At 39.9% G+C, this 23,734-nt stretch overlaps 1 protein-coding gene across 1 annotated transcript; it reads left to right on the forward strand.

Moving 5' to 3' along the window:
- Positions 1-262: 262 nt before the first annotated feature.
- LOC149170354 (putative E3 ubiquitin-protein ligase ARI8) lies at positions 263-7,102 on the forward strand. The gene is made up of 4 exons (XM_089425531.1): positions 263-609; positions 1,205-1,495; positions 1,614-1,680; positions 6,449-7,102. Exons 1-4 carry the CDS (start codon positions 263-265, stop codon positions 7,100-7,102), a joined length of 1,359 nt encoding a protein of 452 aa, XP_089281657.1.
- The last annotated feature ends 16,632 nt before the right edge of the window (positions 7,103-23,734 follow it).

Below are 23,734 nucleotides of genomic sequence, written 5' to 3' on the forward strand. Positions count from 1 at the left end.
GATTTAGTACAAAAAGGTAAGGAGACAGAGTTTCTTGACAACATTGCGGTTTAACTTTAACTTGTTTGAACACGGTCAGAGAGTTTTGTTTCTGTGGATTCCACAAGGCCTGGAAAAAAAGTCTCAGACTCTGATCTACTCGAACTCGACCAATATGGCTTTCTACGATGAAATGTCCGATAATGAGATATATGACAGCTAAAGCGATGAAAGGGAAAGCAACGAAAGCGAAAACGAAGATGAAGAATTGAGATATGAAAGCATGGTGGAAATAGCACGCAGTCGTCATGATGACAATAAAGGACGTATGAAATATACGGTTTTAAGTCTGAACGACATTGGTGAGCGTCAGCACAATGCTACCAAAAGTGTTTCCACTGTGCTGGCTGTCTCGGAAGCCGAGGCAGCTATTCTCTTGCGTCACTTCGATTGGAATTCTATTAAAGCCAATGATCAATGGTTTGCAGATGAGGAAAAAGTGAGAAATGCTGTGGGCCTATTGTTGCAGCCGGACGATAAACATGAGGCCAAAGAAGAAAAAATGGAGGAGTTAGCTAACCGTCCGATATGTTTCTATGATTTCAAGATCAAAGAGATGAAGTCACTCAAGTACTGCGACCATTTATTTTGCCAAGATTGTTGGCGAACTTTTATTCACACATCAATAAATCATGATGGTGCAGGATGCCTCAATCTACGATGTCCACATCAAGGTCCACCATGCCGTGCCATTGTGAGTGAAGACATGGTTTTTTCTCTGGGGTTATCTGAGGAAGATACGAACAAATATAGAACCTATCTTGTGAGGTCATATGTTGAACAAAACAGTATGGTTAAATGGTGTCCAGCGCCAGACTGTGCGTACTGTGTGGAGGTTGACTCTGCTAATTCTAATGTAATTCATGAGGAGGTTGTCTGCAATTGTTCACATAAATTTTGCTGGAATTGTTTAGAGGAGTCTCATCGTCCAATAGGCTGCGACACAGTCAAAAAATGGATTGATCAAATTAATAATGGTGATTCACTCAATGCGTGCTGGATATTTTGTAATTCCAAGCCGTGTCCAAAGTGTGATGGACCAATAGAGAAAAATCAAGGGTGTATGCACATGACATGTACGTCCCCGTGTGAATTTCAATTCTGTTGGTTATGCCTTGGTGATTGGTTTAAACATAATTCTTGCAATCAATATAGTCCTGATCAGGTTGCAACAACATCAGGAAGAATTGATGCAGGGAATCAATCCAGGAATTCGGCCTCCGTCGATTCTTGGAAAAGGTTTGCAGCTAAAACATCTTCTTCGGATAGGTTGGTATTTTATATGGAAAGATGGAAGGCAAATGAAAAGTCGGAGGAAAAAGGCGTTGCGCGATTTTGATGACTTCTGTATCAGGCTTGAAAAGCTCAGAAAATCGACGGGCCAATATTTTGAAAACCTAATTCAGGCTTTTGAAAACAATCTCTCCGAAGTTAGTCGGATTAATGCACCAGCAGGGTGCGCACGAAGAAGCAATTATTACTAGAACCAGCAGTCACTTAATATTAAGCGGTGCAAGTGGGCCGCTGGACTTATGAATTTTTCTCACATTTTATCGTATCTTTATTGGTTCCAGCCTATTAACGATCTTGAACGTTCGTGGCAACCGAATCCTTTTGATTGATTATCCAGTCAATATTATTGTCTGTTATTAATATTTCATGATTATTTATTTTAATAAAATGTCATCTTTGTTTTTAGTGGAATCTCATAACGGGAAGCAAAGATTTACTTGTGATGTATCGATTCTTTTATGTGTGGACTTGTTTTGTTAAGTGTAACTTTTGTATAGATAAGTGGATTAAAGTATATCTCGATGTTAAAGCAATTTTTTGTAGGTACAAGTAACCCAAGATTAATTTTTATTTTCTCTATCATATTACTGAGGTATATCTTTGTTTGGACATAATAAGGATCTTGGTTTATGGCACCCAAATCCTTGTGATTGATTACTAGTTCAATATTATTATATGTTTGTAATATTTATTTTAATAAGAAGTGGTGATTTATATTTATATTTTATGTGTGATTTCATTTGTGGACGTTATATTAAATGGTCTTAGGACATGCACGTATAAGTTTAATAAATTACATTATATCTTTTTCAATTTAATGTTTAAAGGGGTTGGATTCTATAGTGGGAAGCAACACGTCTTTCATAGTTAGCGAAGGTTCAATTCTGGCTTAGCTTTGATGTAGTTATTCAACATGTTTTAGCACCTCGAGAGACCACATAAAAATTGGTTTGTGATGCTTGCATAGATAATTGGATAAATCTCATTCTAGTGTCTTGTATTTAAATAGAATTTTTCTTGACACATATAGCAACTTATAGTTTCTTGGAAATCTCCAACTTATAGTTTCATAGAATGCAACTCACCAGAATGGAAATAAGCAAATAAGAGGATAGTCCTACCATTTCTCACCCTCTTCATTGCCGACATCTTCCTTGTGCTATATTTTTCCCTTTGTTGGGCAAGGTTCAATTCTGGCTTAGCTTTGATGCAGTTATTCAACATGTTTTAGCACCTAGAGGGACCACATAAAAATTGGTTTGTGATGCTTGCATAGATAATTGGATTAAATCTCATTCCAGTGTCTTGTATTTCAATAGAATTTTTCTTGACACGTATAGCAACTTATAGTTTCTTGGAAATCTCCAACTTATAGTTTCATAGAATGCAACTCACGAGAATGGAAAGAAGCAAATAAGAGGATAGTCCTACCCTTTCTCACCCTCTTCATTGCCGACCTCTTCCTTGTGCTATACTTTTCCCTTTGTCCTTTGCTCTACATTCCCACTGCCAATTCTGCTTGGTTGACTCCACGCTCAGATGGCTTCTATTTCCCTTGCTCGGTTTCTTTTGTATTCTTCCACCACCTTGCCGCAATTGCCCATTCACTCCTAGTTCCCGTCCCTTTCCTTTGGTTATCAGCTCCGCAACCTGAACCATTATCCCAGCCACCTATTCTTGACATTTCTTCCCTCCAGACTCCAAAATTCAAAATGAAGGCCCCAAGAGGCCACGACCAGCTATCTCAAGTGTTGTTAGCTCTGTTTTTGTGGCGGAGACTTTGCTGTTATTTCTTGTTGATGTGTTGGTTCTTCTTCTTTCGGTTCTACCTCTGGTTGTGTTGGTCTTGAGTCATGTGGGACAACTTTTGCTACACTTTTGCCTTTTTTTCCAAATGAAGGCGCCAACTCAAGTAATGCAACAATTGTTTCCTCGCGGAAGCGGTTATAATCTTCCAATGTCATCTCCTAGATGCGTGTGAGGGTTTCCACCTTTTGGAGAAATTAAGGCGTTGATATGCAGTTCAGTTGATCGGGGTGGGTGTTCTGCAGGGTGCTCCACTATTCTTCGACCTCATCACATACCTCCCACAGAGTAATCAAATGCTTATCGACTGGTGGCCTAATATCAAGAATTTTCTTTTTTGTCTTGTCTGATTCCTCCTCAATTTGTTGTACCCTAGGCTCGAGGGAGTTGATCTCGTCATCGATTTTCTTTACCTGGCCTTTGTCCCTACAGGTCTTGTTGTCAGTGATGCGTTGGTGGAGTTGTTGGCGGAGTGGATACAGTTGTTAGTTTTCCATGGCCAAGCTACTTGACAAATCGTTGACTTGCTCCCTTAGAACATAACCATCTGCCAAGGCAACAATTAGTGAAGCTTTTAGCACAGCGGCTGTGTGGAGTTTCTGCTAGATCTCTGCGATGTAGCTTTTGGCTGGATTGGGCAGCGCTAGTCTTACTGTATGTAAACTCTTCTTCAGCTCCTTGTTGGTGACCACAAGTTCCATTTATGTTGTCTAAATATGATGCGACCATTTATGTTGTCTAAATATGATCGCATCAGCGGGCCAATGTGCAAGCCGAAAATTCCTCAGGTGCTTCAATAACTAAATCAGCCACATTTGGCTATAGTGCTTATAGCTTTCATGTCACATGATCAACCTGTGATTACAGTTTTTGATTGGTATGTCAGAGTCGATCTCACTTTGTCGTGATAGTCACAAGCTAGTGCTTCTGGTGCTCGTGCTCGGTGACCAAGCCATTATGGATCTGTTCAGCCCTATGAGTTGCATGTTGGATAAATTCGAACAACTCTGAAAATGACTAGTGCTAAAGGTTCTCGGGTTGCATTGTTGATGTGTCTGAGATGTTGCTTTGCAAGGGTTGGTCGCTAGAAATAGATTTTTCTGAGTGGCCTTGGGGGGAAGTTGCAGGGTGCGTGGTTTCAAGAAACCGAGGAGCGGGAGGCATAATGATTAGCTCTCGAACAACGACCAAAATTATTGGAAATGAGGCTTCAAACAATTCAATCGGGGACACCTTTTCTTGTTGAGGGGTTTTATTCTCGTGCATGTGGTAGACCCTATTCAGTAGGAGATCTCCACGATCAATTCTTATGGTGAAAGAAGATGGTGAGCAATGTAAAGATAGAGACCGAGAAATTTAATGGTTAAAGTTTTTAGTTGTGGAAACTCAAGATGGAGGATCTACTAGTGGATAAAGATCAGTGATTGTGGTAAATCCGGGTACTAAACCAACAACAATGTCAGTTGAAGACTTGGCGAAGTTGGATCGGAAATCAAAGAGAAAAATAAAATTGTGTGTCTTGGATTCAGTATTGCTGAATTTATCAAGGGAAGCTTGAGCAAAGGCTTTGTGGGACAAGTTAGGGACATCGTACCAATCTAAGTCTCTAGTGAATAAATTGTTCCTACAAAAAATGTTGTATAACCGGAGGATGAAAGATGGAGACTCGCTGACAAAGCATATGAATGCCTTTAATATTGTGGTAGGCCAGTTACTATCTGTTGATATTAAAATTTCAGATGAGGATAGGTGCATCCGTTTGTTGTGTTCTCTACCAGATTCGTGGGCACTTTGGTTGTCGCAATATGTATCAATGCAACTGCGTTGCGATTTGATGAAATAGTCTCATCCTTGTTGTCAGAGGAGATGAGATGGAAAAATATGGAGGGCCAGAATGGTGATGCCTTGTATGTACGAGGACGGTCCCAAAACATTAAAAAAAAAATAAGCCGTCGAGTGGGAGATTTAAATCTAGAAGGAGATCTAAATCTCCAGGAAAACCTGTAAAGGTGTGCTGGAAATGCGGAAAGGAAGGGCAATTCAAAAGGGACTATAAATCTAAAGTACCTTAGAAAGGAAAGGGATCTGATGATGCTCCTTCTGCAGATGCGAAAAAACCACCTCAGATGAAGGTGGGGATGTGTACTTGGATTCTTTTTCAAGTACACATGTAGATCATGAATCGTGGTTCATTGACCTAGGTGCATCCTTTCACTTCAATCCCCGTAGAGAGTGGTTATGCGAGTATGAGAAATATGATGGTATTGATATCTTCTTAGGGGATGACAGGAAGGCAAGAATCCTTGGTCACAAAAAAGTCAAGTTGAAGTTGCAAGGTAGAAGGATTAGAACACTTCTGGGTGCTCTGCATATTCGTGCATTAGTCAGAAATCTAATTTATGTAAGCAAGATGGATGTTGTAGGTCTAAAAAGAGTGTACGAGAAATAGACAAGATGCTTCAGGGAGCACTAGTATTGATGCGGGGAGTTCGGACTGGAACTCTGTACAAGATTCAAGGTAGCACTCTTATTAATGGGTGCAATAGTTCTGTGGTTCCTGAAACTAGAGCAGAAAATCTAGTGGTCTCTATAGAAAATACCATCCTATGGCATCAAAGGCTTGGAAATATTGGACAGAAGGGCCTTCAAATAATTCATGGTAACTAACTGTCCGATATGTTTCTATGATTTCAAGATCAGAGACATGAAGTCACTCAAGTACTGCGACCATTTATTTTGCCAAGATTTTTGGCAAACTTTTATTCACACATCAATAAATCATGATGGCGCAGGATGCCTCAATCTACGATGTCCACATCAAGGTCCACGATGCCGTGCCATTGTGAGTGAAGACATGGTTTTTTCTCTGGGGTTATCTGAGGAAGATATGAACAAATATAGAACCTATCTTGTGAGGTCATATGTTGAACAAAACAGTATGGTTAAATGGTGTCCAGCGCCAGACTATGCGTACTGTGTGGAGGTTGACTCTGCTAATTCTAATGTAATTCATGAGGAGGTTGTCTGCAATTGTTCACATAAATTTTGCTGGAATTGTTTAGAGTCTCATCGTCCAATAGGCTGCGACACAGTCAAAAAATGGATTGATCGAATTAATAATGGTGATTCACTCAATGCGTGCTGGATATTTTGTAATTCCAAGCCGTGTCCAAAGTGTGATTGACCAATAGAGAAAAATCAAGGGTGTATGCACATGACATGTGTGTCCCCGTGTGAATTTCAATTTTGTTGGTTATGCCTTGGTGATTGGTTTAAACATAATTCTTGCAATCAATATAGTCCTGATCAGGTTGCAACAACATCAGGAAGAATTGATGCAGGGAACCAATCCAGGAATTCGGCCTCCGTCGATTCTTGGAAAAGGTTTGTAGCTAAAACATCTTCTTCGGATAGGTTGGTATTTTATATGGAAAGGTGGAAGGCAAATGAAAAGTCAGAGGAAAAGGCGTTATCTGATCTGCAGGTTGTGCGAGAGGTAGAGATTAAAAGATTGAATGAGTGTAAACAGACAAGAATGAGTCGATCTGGTTTAAAAAAGTTCAAATGTGTTGTAGATGCATGGTTGCAGATAGCAGAATGCAGGCACATGCTTAAATGGACATATGCATATGGCTATTATTTAACCCCAAAATATGATCAGGAAGCTGATATTGTTCGCAAAAAACAAAATCTTTTCGAATTCCTGCAAGGTGAAGCTGAGAGTAGTTTAGAACGACTTCATCATTCCGTTGAACAAGAGTTGCAAGACCATATAGAAATTGCCCTTAAAGCTCACACTGATACTTCGACTGGGAAAAAGGCGTTGCGCGATTTTGATGACTTCTGTATCAGGCTTGAAAAGCTCACAAAATCAACGGGCCAATATTTTGAAAACCTAATTCAGGCTTTTGAAAACAATCTCTCCCAAGTTAGTCGGATTAATGCACCAGCAGGGTGCGCATGAAGAAGCAATTATTACTAGAACCAGCAGTCACTTATTATTATTAAGCAGTGCAAGTGGGCCGTTGGACTTGGATGATTTTTTCTCACATTTTGCCGTATCTTTGTTGGTTCCAGCCTATTAACGATCTTGGACGTTTGTGGCAACCCAATCCTTTTGATTGATTATCCAGTCAATATTATTGTCTGTTATTAATATTTCATGATTATTTATTTTAATAAAATTCATCTTTGTTTTTAGTGGGATCTCATAACGGGAAGCAAATATTTACTTGTGATGTATCTATTCTTTATATGTGGACTTGTTTTGTTAAGTGTAACTTGTGTAGAGATAAGTGGATTAAAGTATATCTCCATGTTTAAGCAATTTCTTTTGGTGCAAGTAATCTCGAAGAGTAATTTTATTTTCTCTATCATATTACCCATGTATATCTTTGTTTGGACATAATAAGGATCTTGATTTATGGCACTTAAATCCTTGTGATTGATTATTAGTTCATGGTTTATGGCACCTAAATCCTTGTGATGGATTATTAGTTCAATATTATTATATGTTTGTAATATTTATTTTAATAAGAAGTGGAGATTTATATTTATATTTTATGTGTGATTTCATTTATGGAAGTTATATTAAATGGTTTTAGGACATGCACTTATAAGTTTAATAAATTACATTATATATTTTTCAATTTAATGTTTAAAAGGGTTGTATTCTATAGTGGGAAGCAACAAGTTATTCATAGTTAGGCAAGGTTCAATTCTAGCTTAGCTTTGATGTAGTTATTCAACATGTTTTAGCACCTAGAGAGACTAGATAAAAATTGGTTTGTGATGCTTGCATAGATAATTGGATTAAATCTCATTCAAGTATCTTGTATTTCAATAGAATTTTTCTTGACACATATAGCAACTTATAGTTTCTTGGAAATCTCCAACTTATAGTTTCATAGAATGCAACTCACTAGAATGGAAATAAGAAAATAAGAGGATAGTCCTACACTTTCTCACCCTCTTCATTGCCGACCTCTTCCTTGTGCTATCTTTTTCCCTTTGTCCTTTGATCTACATTCCCACTGCCAATTCCGCTTGGTTGACTGCATGCTTAGACGGCTTCTATTTCCCTTGCTTGGTTTCTTTTGTATTCTTCCACCACCTTACCCCAATTGCCCATTCACTCTTTGTTCCTGTCCCTTTCCTTTGGTTATCAGCTCCACAACTTGAACCATTATCCCCGCCACCTATCATGACATTTCTTCCCTCCAAACTCCAAAATTCAAAATGAACTCCCCAAGAGGCTCGGACCATCTATCTCAAGTGTTGTCAGCTCTGTTTTTTGTTCCTCGCGTGATGTTATTTCTTGTTGATGTGCTCGTTCTTCTTCTTTCGGTGCCGCTGATTCTACCTCTGGTTGTGTTGGTCTTGAGTCATGCGGGACAAATTTTGCTACACTTTTTCCTTCTTTTCCAAATGAAGGTGCCACCTCAGGTACTGCGACAATCTTTCCTCGCGGAAGCGGTTATAATCTTCCAATGTCATCTCCTAGATGCGTGTGAGGGTTTCTGCCTTTTGGAGAAATTCAAGCGTTGATATGCAGTTCCGTTGATTAGTTCAGTTGATCAGGGTGGGTGTTCTGCATGGTACTCCACTATTCTTCGACCTCGTCACATACCTCCATACCTCCCGCAGAGTAATCAAATGCTTATCGACTGGTGGTCTAATATCAAGAATTTTCTTTTTTGTCTTGTCCGATTCCTCCTCAATTTGTTGTACCCTAGCCTGGAGGGAGTTGATCTCGTCATTGATTTTCTTTACCTGGCCTTTGTCCCTACAGGTCTTGTTATCAGTGATGCGTTGGTGGAGTTGTTGGCGGAGTGGATATAGTTGCTAGTTTTTCATGGCCAAGCTACCTGACCAATTGTTGACTTGCTCCCTTAGCACATAACCATCCGCCAAGGCAACGCCAAGCTTTTAGCGCAGCGGCCGTGTGGAGTTTCAGCTCGATCTCTGTGATGTAGCTTGTGGCTGGATTGGGCAACACTAGTCTTACCGTATGTAAACTCTTCTTCAGCTCCTTGTTGGTGACCACAAGTTCCATTTATGTTGTCTAAATACGATCGCATTAGCCGACCAATGTGCAAGCCGATAGTGCTTCTGGTGCTCGTGCTAGGTGACCAGGTCATTATGGATCTGTTCAGCCCTATGAGGTGCACGTTGGATAAATTCGAACAACTAGTGCTAAATGTTCTCCGGTTGCATTGTTGATGTGTCTGAGATGTTGCTTTGCAAGGGTTGGTTGCTAGCAATAGATTTTTCTGAGTGCCCTTGGGGGGAAGTTGCAAGCTATGTGGTTTCAAGAAACCGAGGAGCGGGAGGGATAATGATTAGCTCTGGAACAATGACCAAATTTATTGGAAATGAGGCTTCATACAGTTCAATCGGGGACACCTTTTCTTGTTGAGAGGTTTACTTCTCGTGCATGTGGCAGACCCTATTCAGTAGGAGATCTGCACAATCAATTCTTATGGTGAAAGAAGATGGTGAGAAATGTAAAGATAGAGACCGAAAAATTTAATGGTTAAAGTTTTGAGTTGTGGAAACTCAAGATGGAGGATCTACTAGTGGATAAACATCAGTGATTGCGGTACATCCAGGTACTAAACCAACAATAATGTCAGTTGAAGACTTGGCGAAGTTGGATCGGAAACAAAGAGCACAATACAATTGTGTGTGTTGGATTCGGTATTATTGAATTTATCAGGGGAAGCTTCAGTGAAGGATTTGTGGGACAAGTTAGGGACATTCTACCAATCTAAGTCTCTGGTGAATAAACTGTTCCTATAAAAATGTTGTATAACCATGGAGACTCGTTGACAAAGCATATGAATGCCTTTAATATTGTGGTAGGCCAGTTACTATCTGTTGATTTTAAAATTTCAAATGAAGATAGGTGCATCCGTTTGTTGTGTTCACTACCAGATTCGTGGGTAGTTTGGTTGTTACAATATGTATCAATGCAACTGCGTTGCGATTTGATGAAATAGTCTCATCCTTGTTGTCAGAGGAGATGAGACGGAAAAATATGGAGGGCCAGAATGGTGATGCCTTGTACGTACGATGACGGTCCAAAAACATAAACATAAATAAGTCGTCGAGTGGGAGATTTTAATCTAGAAGGAGATCTAAATCTCCAGGAAAACCTATAAAGGTGTGCTGGAAATGCTGAAAGGAAGGGCACTTCAAAAGGGACTGTAAATCTAAAGTACCTGAGAAAGGAAAGGGATCTGATGATGCTCCTTTTGCAAATGCGAGAAAACCACCTTAGATGAAGGTGGGGATGTGTACTTGGATTCTTCTTCAAGTACACATGTAGATCATGAGTCATGGTTCATTGACCCAGGTGTATCCTTTCACTTCAATTCCCGTAGAGAGTGGTTATGCGAGTATGAGAAATATGATGGTGATGATGTCTTCTTAGGGGATGACAGGAATGCAAGAATCTGTGGTCGCAGAAAAGTCAAGTTGAAGTTGCAAGATAGAAGGATTAGAACACTTTCAAGTGCTCTACATATTCGTATTTGGTCAGAAATCTAATTTATGTAAGCAAGATGGATGTTGTAGGTCTAAAAAGAGTGTTCGAGAAATATACCTACAAGATGCTTCGAGGACCACTGGTATTGATGCAGGGAGTTTAGACTAGAACTTTGTACAAGATTCAAGGTACCACTGTTATCAATGGGTGCAATAGTTCTGTGGTTCCTGAAACTGGAGCAAAAAATCTAGTGGTCTCTGGAGAAAATACCATGCTATGGCATCAGAGGCTTGGAAATATTGGAGAGAAGAACCTTCAAATAATTAATGGTAAAGGTATGGTAGAACATATGTCTAACGCTCTGGATTTTGATTTCTGCGAAAATTGTGTATATGGGAAGCAGAATTGGTCAACAAAAACATGGTATTTGCAAGGTACACACAAACGTTTTCTTTGCAAATGATGTGTCCCAACAACGTGCCAAACAGAACTACAAAGATACACTTCATGTTTAGGGAGATTTGTAGTTGTTTGCACCGATCGAACATTACTCTAAGTAAGCTAGAATGTTTTTTCAATAGATTGTAAACTATCCAACCATCCATGTATACCTCCAAGAACCAGTGAATGTAGTCTCTGCAAATGGTGATAATAATTCGGGAGAACACAAAAGGTGCATTCTTTAGGCCAAAAGGCATGATGTGGTATGCATACGAGCCCCATTCTTTGGTGAACATTGTTTTCCACTTGTCGTCCTCTGTTATTCGAACCTAATGGTACCCTGAGAACCCATCTGTGAAGGATTAGGTTTCATTCCCCGCAACATTATAAAAGACCTCATCATTGAAAGGCATGGGGAATGGTTCATGGACATAAGCATTGTTAAGCTTGGTGTACAATACACAGACCCTTATTTCCATAGCGGCCCTTTTGTTCTGGATGAATATTCCCCTGATCCATTCTGCTTCGTTTGCTGGAAAGATGATTCCTGCATCCACCATTTCATCTATCTCCTTCTTGAAATTTTTTTTTACTCTTGGGTTCAACCTATACAGTCTATGGTTTAGCCTATATAGTTGTAAGGGTACTATAATTCAAGCTCATTCATAGTTCAATAAATATATCACCATCTTCTATAGGGTATTCATTCATGGTTACAGTGTAATGAACAATCTTAACTGGTATTATTTGTCCCTTCTATAAGGTAGTAGGACCTATAGTAATCAATACAATGCATAGTATTAATCACGACACGGGAATTAAAAATCAAACCTAAACCTTGAAGGAAAATGTTATAATATATTTCTCCTCGAGTGTGTTAAATCTTGGGAATGTTTTTTGGTAGCAATGAACAATTTTAAAATATTATTTGGCCTCTTTCTTAGTCGGAGATGCGCAAAAATTAGGACTAAAAAGCATATTTGTGAGGAAATTGCTTTCATAATGAAGAATTGCTAGCATCCTCTACAATTACTTGCTTAACATTAATTTTTTAGTCTAATAGAAACACTTGGTATTGTTAATGAGTGTTGCCACAATTCCCTAAACCATTTGCTACAAAATTTCCTAATTGCTCTGTCTTCCACCTTGGTGATCATTTATGCTTGCCTTATGTGCTTTCCCTTTGGTTTTCAGATTTGGTTAACTTTGCTTCTGCTCCTTTCTCGAATGTTATTCTTTATTTGATGGTCAGATTATCTATGAAATTGAGGAGATGGCAAGTAAAAGCAGTGTGAGAACGAGAATCTATAAAATTAAGGAGATGGAAAGTGGAAGCAGCACGAGCATGGGAATCAAAACATGCAAAACTTCTAGGAACACCTAATATTCTAATGCCATTTAATCGTGTTGATATGCTTTGACTTGGGAAATCTTATATGGCATAAAAAATAGGAATTCCCTTGCAGAGTCTACTTATTGGTAATCGGTTATCTTTTAACAATGAATGATACATGTGATGTAAGGTAGATATGATTTCATGACTATCTATGACTACCCATTTTTGTGACTATTTGTTACTATTTGTTCATACCATCATATTGAATGATCTTGGTTAGCTAATTTTTGAGGAGGAGAAAATAGGTTTTCCTAGACTAAAGCTAGAAGGGTTGGAGGCTACTTCCTAAATGGGATAAAAGTACAAATTGATAGTTGCAAAGGTAGGAATAATGTCATATCCCTTTTGAAATTTTATGAGTAGAGAAAGTGCGTAGTGCCACAACACCACTCCTATCACACGGAATGAGTCGATCTTGCGGACAAGATAGACCTTCCTAGAATCTATAGAAGACCTAATGACAAGCAAACCAATCACAAACTATCTTTCTCTAAATATGCATTTATAAACAAAGGCAAACAAGTGTTTTTAGGCCTACCTTGGGTCCAATGCAAGTTTGTGGAAGCCTTGCTCCTTCGATCCAAATGAGCTCCCTTATCGCAAATCTGCAAACACAAACAAGGAAAGAAATTAAATAGCACCTGAAAAGCCAATATCATAAAACATATTTAACATGAAAATCAAGGAATTCATGAAACAAATGACATGAGACAATTTGTTGAGAAAAATGAATCTGATTGTATTAATTCAAATCAAAAAAGAACTTTACAACCTGTGCCTTGACGCTGTACAAGCTCTTCCCAGGGTCCAGCAAGAAGTCTCCTCTACTTTGACAAGTTTCACTCTCTTCCCAATGAAGCCAAAAAGGTATGTGATCTCTCCTCTCAAGCTCAACTAGGAATTGTTAATTTCACCAGCATTTACCCTAAAAAATGTTCAGCTTTTAACCTCCCTAGCAACTGGCCCAATGCCTGAATTTATAGTGCAATGGAGGAAAGTTTCTAGGTCCTCCTTCAAAGGGATAAAGCCCTCATTCAAAGGGATAGCTCCTCCCATCAAGGGATTAGCTCCTTCTCTTTTGGGATGCATTAATCACCTAAGAGCGGCCAATCCACGTCAAAATTCCTTCTAGAATCATCTAGAATTAACCCAAAGTGAGTTTTTTAGAATAAACTTGCGCCTTTTTGACTTTCACAGGGGTCCGCACCCACACCTTTAGGGACAGAGTGGGCAGGTCCGCAGTTTTTGTAAACAGGAGGTGCGGGACCGTAGGCAATAGTGATAGAAAGTGTGGAACCAAAGCTGTGTTGATTTTCAATGTCTTTCTCTCATTTTCAAAGCTTGACTTGAAGAGCTGAGGTCTGAGACTTGCTTAGGAGGACAGTACAAGTGATGATAGACCCATACTAATTGCAAATAATCATGGTGACGATATTTTTTTGTAATAGATTGCCCCCTAAAGTGCAAAGTCTGTAGTAGATGAGGATTTCATATATCATTTAGGAAGAGTGAAGTACTTTATCATTTCGAGGATCATCTTGTGGAGAGCCCGGTTGGAACCTGTAAAAACATTCAATGCAAGATATATATATTAGATCATATCATCGCTGAGGTAGGCATTCCCATATTCAGATCAAAACTGACTTAGAAAACTAACTACTGCTCTGATACAGGAATGATATTGTAAGACATCACAAGTATAGACTCATGTGGACGCAGTATGGACGCAGCCATCTGTTTATGAATAGTCCATTATATAATGAATACAAAATTCCTCGCAGCCTAGATTGTGGAAACTAGATCCAGGGTCTTCATTTCTTTTTCCTAAAATAGCACAATTCTATCCATGCGAATGAATGCGTTGAAGTCGAACATGGTAGAAACCACTTGATTACTAGTCAATGATGTAAAATGTTAACAAGTGTGAGAGAAACCACCAGTGATGTCAATGGCTCTCAAAGTACCCAGTACAATCCATGAGATGTGAATAAATGTGTTGATGTCAAACACGTCACGGAATCCTTTGATCAAAAGTCAATGATGTAACCTGTCTTCAAAGGCGAGAAACCTGCCATTAAGGCATGCAGATCCCAAGGTACTGACGATTTCTAGATCATATTTCTAGATAATGAGCTAAAGTCGATAGAAAGTGATCCGTCGCAAGCAAGCTCACAACACGAAATCGTAGATCAAGTTGAAGAAATTTAGTTGCAAGGACTGACTCAGGTATGGTCAAGATGGATGACAGATATTTTGCAGATGAATGGCTTATTGGCAGTGACCACTTGAACACTTAACGACACGATAGATGGATTGGTGACAATTGACCCAAAGTTAATACCCAGAAACTGGATAAAGACTTTCAATGTGGTTTGATCAACTGTTAGGCAAAGGATTTCCCAACCCAGGTGAATAAAAGTGTCGTGTTCAAGAGTGGTTACAAAGTATGACAAACAAGCTCATTTTTATCTCTTTTGCCCCACCATTTCTGGCAAGTACCTCTTTATTTTTGACAAGCTTGAGGAGGATAACATTTTCTTGATTATAAGCTCATCCTTCGGATGAGTCCAACTTAGTTTAAATTCGAACCCTAAGAAGGAGTGGTTCGTTCCTGTTTGTAATTGAACAGGTCGTTTACTGTGAAATTTTAACGAGTCCAATATAGGAGAAACTCGGCGTTTTTCAATTTTAGAGAGTCTGAAAAAACTTAAGAAGACTCCAGGGTTGACCTTTTTCGTAAATTTGTGTCTCCCAAGCTCGAAAAAGTATAAAATAATACTTGAGAGAACTGCTTGATCTTTACGACCAAGGAGTACTTTTCGTAATTAGTGCCCCTGATCTGAAAAAGTAAAAAAAAGCGATCAACGACACGTCATTTTATAACCAATATAGAATTTGAAACGACAAAAATCCGACAATCTTTTCATGTTTTTACGGTCGGAAAAGAGCTGTAAGTGGACCGTCTTTTAGTTCTGTTTTAACGAGTTTAAAAGAAAAGCTCGACAACCTTTTCATGTTTTAGGAGTCAGAAAAGAGCTTAAAGGTGACTCTAAATGTTTTTTCGTCGAAAATGATAGATTTCGCCTAAATAATCCGTTATCCTGAAAAAAAATGTAAACATTACTCATACCTGTTTGAAATAGATAAAAATGTTGCAAAAATACCTTTCCAAAGTGAAACATAAACAAACTTGCAATTTATTTACTCCAAAAACTTATAAAAAGGGCTTTCGTCAATTCATTTTTACCATTTGAGTTTTGGGTGAGAAAATAGTGCTTTTGTTTAGAAAACTTCCCGTGAAGATTGCAGAAATCCATCCGTCGGAATCGAACGCCGTCTTCTCCAAGTAATCCACATCATCCCACTCTTCATTTTTAACCATTTCATTTTTTGTTTTAGGTTTTTATTTCATTTTTTGGAGGGTTTTTAGGCTTAAACCCATGCGCGGGGGCCCGCAGGTGTAACACTGGTAGCCCGTGGACCCCGACTTTTTCTCAATGGGGAAAAATTCAGGGGTCCACACCTTCCATGTAGGGAAGGTGCGGACCCATGCACTGTCTCTAATATAGAGGGTGTAGTCCTCGCAACAAGGGTTTTTAACCCAAAAATTCTAAAATTTGACCCAAACAAATTAATTTATAGCATTCTAATTTGTCTTTTTATTGGATGCAGAGAGCGCATCATGCTAGATATGTGTGAACGAGAGCATGAGGATGTGGATCTAGCCGTGTTGAATCACCAACCTTCAATCAATGCATTGAAGGCATGCGACTTGTACAAATTCTGGGCCATACCTGGCATGAGGGCCGAGGTGGATTTCTTACAGTGGCTAGTTGACAGATGGAGCATACAGGACCAATGCTTCTTCATTGGTGGCCACCAGCTCGAAATCGAGTCGGTAGACATATATTTCTTGACCGGTTTTCCTAAGAGAGGCAAAGACTTGACTCTATTCGGGACTAGGCCAGGTGGCCAGTCTGTCAATAGCATCTGGCTAGAGTTTTGCAACAGCCAAGCTAGAGACAAAGGGATAGACATAAAAACCATTATCCCTTCCAGAACTCATGGTGATCGCGTTTACTGTCACCAAACTTTGTGGGAGTGCCGCATTACATATTGCCACCGAATCCCAGATGCAGATGGCAGTTGACTGCTTTCAAGGCATCATCTTATATTGGTGCGATGCTATGTTGGCCAATGTGAAAGGCCAACTAACTACAGCCAAGAACAGACAACTAAAGACCTTTGGTTATGGGGCTTTGGTTGTGAGTTTTGGTCTGGAGAAGGTTCCCATGTTGATCTCGCAACACCTTATTGTTGGAGCTGGGCTTCCCCGAGAGCCCAAACGGATGCGATGGGTCGCAGTTATGGCCCGTCATCCGGACGAGGGGACAGCGGTTGTTCTATTCAAACCTGAGTATTTCCAATGGTTGGAAAACCAGGTTTTTTCTATTCAGGACTTCCCTTACGCTGGGGTGGATATTTGTGGTGACCCAGACATGGCTCTTCCACCAGGAGAGCAATGGGATTACTCAGGTAAAATCATTTTCAACATTTTTCTTATTTAAATTTTTTTATTATTTTTCCATCGTCCCAAAACTGATAGTAAAAGTTTCAAATGTAGATGTGGGTCCACAGCGACCAGCCGCTCTTCGGCCTTACGAGAGGAAACAACCAGTTGCAGCCACGCCAACCCCACAGGATGAATCAGCAGAGGTTTTGGCCGAGTTGGAGAGTCATCTAGAGCGCTTGACAGGAGATTCCAGAGACCACCATAGATGACATTCCTCGTCGACTTCAGCGCTATGTGATTGGGCTCCCAGGACCTTTTAGGAGGTTCCTTTGCAAGGTGGATGTAGAGCTATAAAAAGGATCTCTTTCACCTCTAATTACCTCACAATAATATGTCAATTCGGGAGCGTTTTGTTATTTAAAATAGTGACTCAGTCTGAGGCTATCATTTGTCAGAGTAATGCTAGTAGTACAGCGTTCAACAAAAATACAAGAGTAAATGGATGCTTGTCTATAACTAAGTGACTTCAAATGAATAAATCACACACTCTAAATCTAGGCAACTTATCAGTCAAGGGTTCGGCAGCGATAGCCCATCCCTTTCGAAACTAATGGAAAGGAAATTAGAGCATGGACCATGGGTCTGGGAGCTAGACAGTAAATGCCAAGGCTCACTACAGCCACAGATCGTCTCTCACACCAAAACAACAAATGCGAGTAAATGAAACGGCAGGTAGGAAAATGGAACAACAAATAAGAAATCAAACAGCAAATCTGGAATGGAACAACAATGCTAAAATGGAACACCAATCGAATAACTAAGTTTCGCGAGAAGTAATCAAGCTTTATTCTACTAACTCAAATGCACTCGTTGTAATCAAATAACAATCTTTCATTCTCCAGGCAAATCAAGCAGGACGCACTAATGGAACATCATTAATTACCAATAAGTTATGGAACAACGTTTGGAAATCATACACAAACACAACACACTTGAAGAGTAATCTGATCTAGCATCAATCTTCATCAACAGGAATACAACTGCATTTCAAAATGGAACAGCATTACTCCTGAATCGTAAAGAACACAATTTTCAGATAAATTCCATAACATGAATATACAACATAAGAGCTCTGTAACAAAATAGTAACAATGTTCAGTCAAGACTAATAATATTCAATCAACTCTGAAAGGATTAGTGATATAATGCAGAGTCAATACAATAGTTCTTGTCTGTAAAAATCTTAATGAATGAATCTTAACAGAGCATATGATGTAAACTTATAAAGCATATCAGATTACCAAATAATGACGATAAGCAAACCACTCAGAAATCAAATCGTAGTGATACAAAAGAAAGTGTCCTCCGGGGTCGGGTCCTTAGCCTCCAAGGGTACACCGCTTTAAGTTAATCCAGACGCAGAGAAAAGATAATCACCAAGTTTATATTAATGCATAAAACAAAAGTACAATGAACCAGTTTCAACAAGACTCGATGATCAAAGTTCGATCTTTAACAGAAAGTTACATAAAAGCATAATCCCCCAAAGCTAACAGTGTTGTCCCTTTATATAAGGGTGACGACGGAGATGTCTAAGTAATAAGATAAATAAAGCAACGATCCCTCAGGATCAAAGATCCTAAGGGATTCGCCAAATTGTTAATCCTTAATCACTTCTTTTCTCCTCTACCGAGCTGGTGTCTTCTCCTCCTTTTCCGGACCAGTTTGCTTCAACCTGCTTAGCCTCGTTTGCACTCGGTCCTTCGTCAAAGGGACAACAGTTACCCTGTTCTTGTCTTTTTATTTGGAATAGCAGCTCCTCGTTTTTACCCCTTCCTGCACAGGAGAATGACAACTATCAGCGGTTAAGTCTTGCATACTAATCCCACATATTTTTTTACAATTATTTATTGTTTTCCACATTCATGATGCAAAAAGGTTCACAAGTTCCACTGAAAAGCCATTGAAATGATCATCAAAAACATACCTTTTTAGTACTCAACACACCCCCATGCTTACCTTGTTTCATGCCCTCATGAAAATGTTGTAGTTGACATGCAAAGCAGTGAGAGAATAGGTTGGAGAAGGAATCTCATGCGGAGACCTACAGCCATGGTGAGTGACTAGGTAGTCAAAGAACTGGCCTGTTTGACCCTCAGGCATCTCATATAGGGCTTGATATCCGGGTGCAGGGTGCCAAATAATTGGACTGCGGAATCTATATCCTAACCAGGATGGCCTTGCCCTTAAAATTATTTCGCCATAGAGGTTCAAACGGTTGGTAGCTAATTGAAAATTCTCATACTTAAATGGCTCCCTGAGGTGGATGTTTGGATTAGAGATTCGGTACCAAAATTTGGCTGCATCAATGGCGAGGTCTTTGATAGAAAGAAAATATTCTAAACTTTGTCCAATGAGTGCCTCGTGCATGGGTCCTAATGTTTCAATGGCACCCAAAGTTCTCATGAGGTTTCTATGTGCTTTCCACAACTGTACTGGGTCCCTAGGATCAACCCTTACCCACAAGTCTAGGCCATTTTCCTGCCTCTGGAAAGTATTATAGGCTTTGATCCATTTAATCTGATTAACCCCGAATGAGATGAATGCTTGCAATTGGATGTCTCCAACAAAAGGGCCAGGGTTAAATTCAGTCTCCTGATCTAGCACGAGGTTATGAAAATAGAATTCACACAACAATCTGTGGACCTTCACCCCATAAATGTTTACAGCAGTCTATAAATTCATTGACAATGTTAATTTGTATAGGGGCGCCTGCTTTAACAACTTTTATTTTTAATTGTAAGTATCGTTCCGGTAAAAACAAAGCATAGTTTTTGGCAGGGTCCCTACATGCTAAAACATCATTGTATAAAGAACACAAGGTATCCATCTGCTTGATAACAGTATCTAGCCTACGAGTTATCTTTGCAACTTTCTCTTGTTCCTTTCGCCACCCTTCAAAGGCCTGGCTTTCGTATTGATTGACGTTCCTTAGTTGCTATTGTAGTTCTTCATACTTCTCGCGAGGGACCGTTTGCTCTCTAAGCCTTTCTGCTTCTTGCTGAGCCTGTTTCAATCCCTTGCGCAAGGTCACTATCTTTGGATCTCTTCTCCATGCAGCAGTGGAGGCCGAGAGTTTTACCTAAACTTTCTTATTGCGTTGTTTCGAGTTCAGGTCCCTTATCACCCCTGAGGGTGGTGCCTCCGTCTGAATTTTCTTGTTGTCCATTTCTTTTTTAACACGAATATCAGCTTGCTGCTGTTCCTTTTCAAATGGAACAGTAGTCTGTTCCTCAGCATCATTTGGAACAACAGCTGGATCTTCAGCAGGGTTTTGAACAACAGGGCAATTTTTGGTCCTCCGCCTTTTTATCTTGCGGATTTTTACTGCAGTGGTCATCTTTTTCTTCCCTGCGGTCTTCGTTACCCTCTGCCTCGCTTTCAGGATCCTAATCTGCTGGTGGAGCTGGGCTATTATGCTCAGTAATCTCCGTTTTTCCTTTCGTAATTCCCTAATTTCCAGCATTTTATTAGAAGGAACAGCAGGCTGTCTGCTGCGTTTTGGGCCGTGACTAGTCCCTGGATCTTTCTCCTGGTGTGCTTCTTCGTTGTTCTGTTCTGGCTGTTCTGGGGTAGGAACCGTAACTGGTTCCGTCACTTCTTGGGCAACTTCTTTTTTTATTCCTACTTCCTCTGGAATTTCCTCTGGTGCCTTAGGAACAGATTGTTCCCGTCCAGTGTCTCTTATCTCCTCCTCATCATGAACAGGTAGATTTCCTTCTTCTGCCTCTTCTGCATGTGGTTTTTCAGATGCATTTTCTTCCTAGGGTTTTCCATGGAGGTCTGATGGAGTGGAAGGTTGGCCATACTCACCCATATTGGCCAAGACTGCGTCCAATTCATCTTCTCCCACTGGGTCCTGTGGTGGGCTCCCTTCCTACTGTCCCATTTCCTCCTCCTGCTTGGATTGTTCAGCTTCTGTCTTAGAATGCTCAGCTTCTGTTTTGGAATGCTCAGCTTCTTCCTCATTTTCTTCTCCAGATTGCTCGGCCTCCTCGGCCTCTCTTTTCTTTTCTCCTTCAGCTTGCTCTACTTCTTCTTCTAGCCGTGAGGATTGCTCGTCCTCAATTTCCACTGGATGGCTGGTGCTTTCCTAGAGCTTTTCCAGCCTTCCTTGTATTCGAGCTAACTGGACTAATTTTCTACGTTTCTCTCGTTGTTCCAGTGTACTGGTGTCATGCTTACGCTTTGCCGATTCTTGGCGTGTTTCTGGTCGTTCAGATGTGCTAGCAACATGTTTTTGTTTTACTAATTCTCTACTTTTTTCTGGAGGTTATGATGTGCTTGTAGTATGTTTACGTTTTGGGGATGGTGTTGTCGCCCTCCCCTCAATTATTGCAATTAGCTCTTCCCAGCCGCTTTGCTGCTGGGTGAGGCTATGTCTAACTATTAATCGAATTAACCTGTGGTGGCTGACAACTGACTCTACATGCTGTGCCTTTTTTAGGCTTCCTGCAACGTCATGAAGTAATGAATTCAAAAGTGCAGGTAGATTTATAGAGCATTTCTACTTTAGAACAGCTAAGAGTTTGAGATGTCGTGGTCTTACCACGTCTTTTCTCTCCTCGCAGGTGATGTAGCTTTGCACGGTTCTCGCTAATTCTGCCAAGGGTTCTCCTAGCGTTGCTGGCAAAACTCCCTTCCCTTTAATCGTCAAGCTCTGGCCTTCGTCCTGGAAAATTTCCATGATCTTCTGTAATCTTTCCTTCTTTAGTGTCCATACAGGTCCGGTGGCTGGTAGTCCCGAGACTTCTACGATTATATCATCGGTGACCGCTATCTGCTTCCCCCTTACTATGGAGTGATCCTCCTGCAGATTCTGCAGGAATTCAATCGCCACTGTTTCATTAGACTCCTGCAAGTGGCTGAGATAAGTCATCCAACCTGCTCTTTCTAAGATCTCCCAGGCAGTAGCGGAGACTGTCAACTCCTGAGGTTCCCTTCGAATTGCCCTTCCTCCCATGGTTTCACAATGGATTCTCAATGGAACAGCAACTGCTTGCTGTTTGAAACACAGAGAGGGTAATGATCACAAGATTTCGAAAAAACATAGAGTATGCAACAAAAATGGCTTATGAACAGCAACTTGTGTAAAAAAAATAGAAATATCATGCCGTTAAGCTGTGCCATTCCCTAGTACACTATCTTTCCCGAATAGTGAGCTGACACATAACCTGGGGAATAATGAGGTTAACCTCCCCCCCACAATGTGATAGGCTGTCCCAGCCGTCAAAGAAAGGAGTAGCACCCGATCTGCAACCAAGTCATAAAGGAACAGCGTATGAAAATATGCCATGTTTAGAAAACAACGAATTACTGAAATCGAGGCATAAAGTTGGATCGCGTATTACGTAAGAGGCTGCTGTGATATGATGCAAGGCTGGGGGATAGGATGTCTGTCGTACTTGCCAAATCTCAAGTGGTCATTGTCACCTCCTTTGCCATGATTGGTGGTAATAAATGTTCATGCGATATATAAGTCAGGAAATAATGTATGATTAGTGCCTAGGATATAAGAAACAAAAGAGTATTAGTATCTGACCTATTGGTGTAATCAATGTGACTTCAATACCATTAACAGTGCTCTGCTGCCGACAGGTGTCCATAACCTTGGCAGAGGTTTCTATTTCACCCCTGGAACCATGATCCTTTATGTGCATTTTAAGGAATGTAATGTCAAAGTGTAGGCCCTTATACTGGCTTGGTAACCAGTTAGCCATAATGCCATTCACGAGGAGGGAGCGAAGAGTGGGCAGGCCGGCTCGTGATGAGACCTCCTGTTCCAAGGTTTGTTTATTTGATATACCTATTGGACCATATCCCTGGTGTGGTGGCCATAGTGGGAATGCCACTACACTTCCATCCTCATGATCATGGTAGGCTGGCTCTTGATGAGACCCCCTATCCCGCATTTGACAACTTATAATTCATATTTTTACTTTCTTCTTTTTCATAAAGCACTTTTACTTAATTATACATAAAGGGTGGTTCAACACTCCTTAAGGGTAGGAATGGTGGAAGAAGTCTTATCATCTCAATAGGAAGATATAAACCCTTTGCTCTTATTCCTAAACAATAATCAAAGAGGATTAAAGGGAATGTCATGATAAAGATAACCAATCAAGGCAAAATTAGTAAGACAATGATAACAAAAGATGATGAATCAGTATGTCCTTCCTTATGTCCTCTTACCAATACAGAGCCTTATAAAGATAACGATTTATAATTTGTTGATTTCAGTATGTTGTGATTTTATGTTCATTGCATAAGTGCATAGTTGTATCTAAAAGACTTTGAAAGAATAGGAGCAAGAAGCATCCTCAATTTAGATTAGCAAAAGGGACAAGTTGTTTCACAAGGAGAGAAAAAGTATGTTGGAAGTGTTCCTTGTGGAAAGAGGAACAAAAAAGGAGCATAGGTCTCAAAAGTGCAAATGTCGTTCCTTTTGAAAAAGGAACAGTAGAACACACCAATGTCGTTCCTTTGAAAAAGGAATAACTAAAAATAAAAAAAATGCTATCTTTCTTGAAAAAAAAAAGGACAACAAAACATTAGAAATGATGTTCCTTTTGAAAAAGGAACAGCAACCATGAAAAATGTTGTTCCTTTGAAAAAGGAATAGCAAAAGACGCAAAAGTGTTGTTCCTTTGAAAAAGGAACAACAAAAATCAAAAATATGTTGCGCCTTTGGAAAAGG

This window comes from Pinus tabuliformis, chromosome 4_2 (genome assembly GCF_031772625.1).
Source record: "Pinus tabuliformis cultivar Carrire ecotype Pingquan chromosome 4_2, CPIR1, whole genome shotgun sequence".
Taxonomy (NCBI): domain Eukaryota; kingdom Viridiplantae; phylum Streptophyta; class Pinopsida; order Pinales; family Pinaceae; genus Pinus; species Pinus tabuliformis.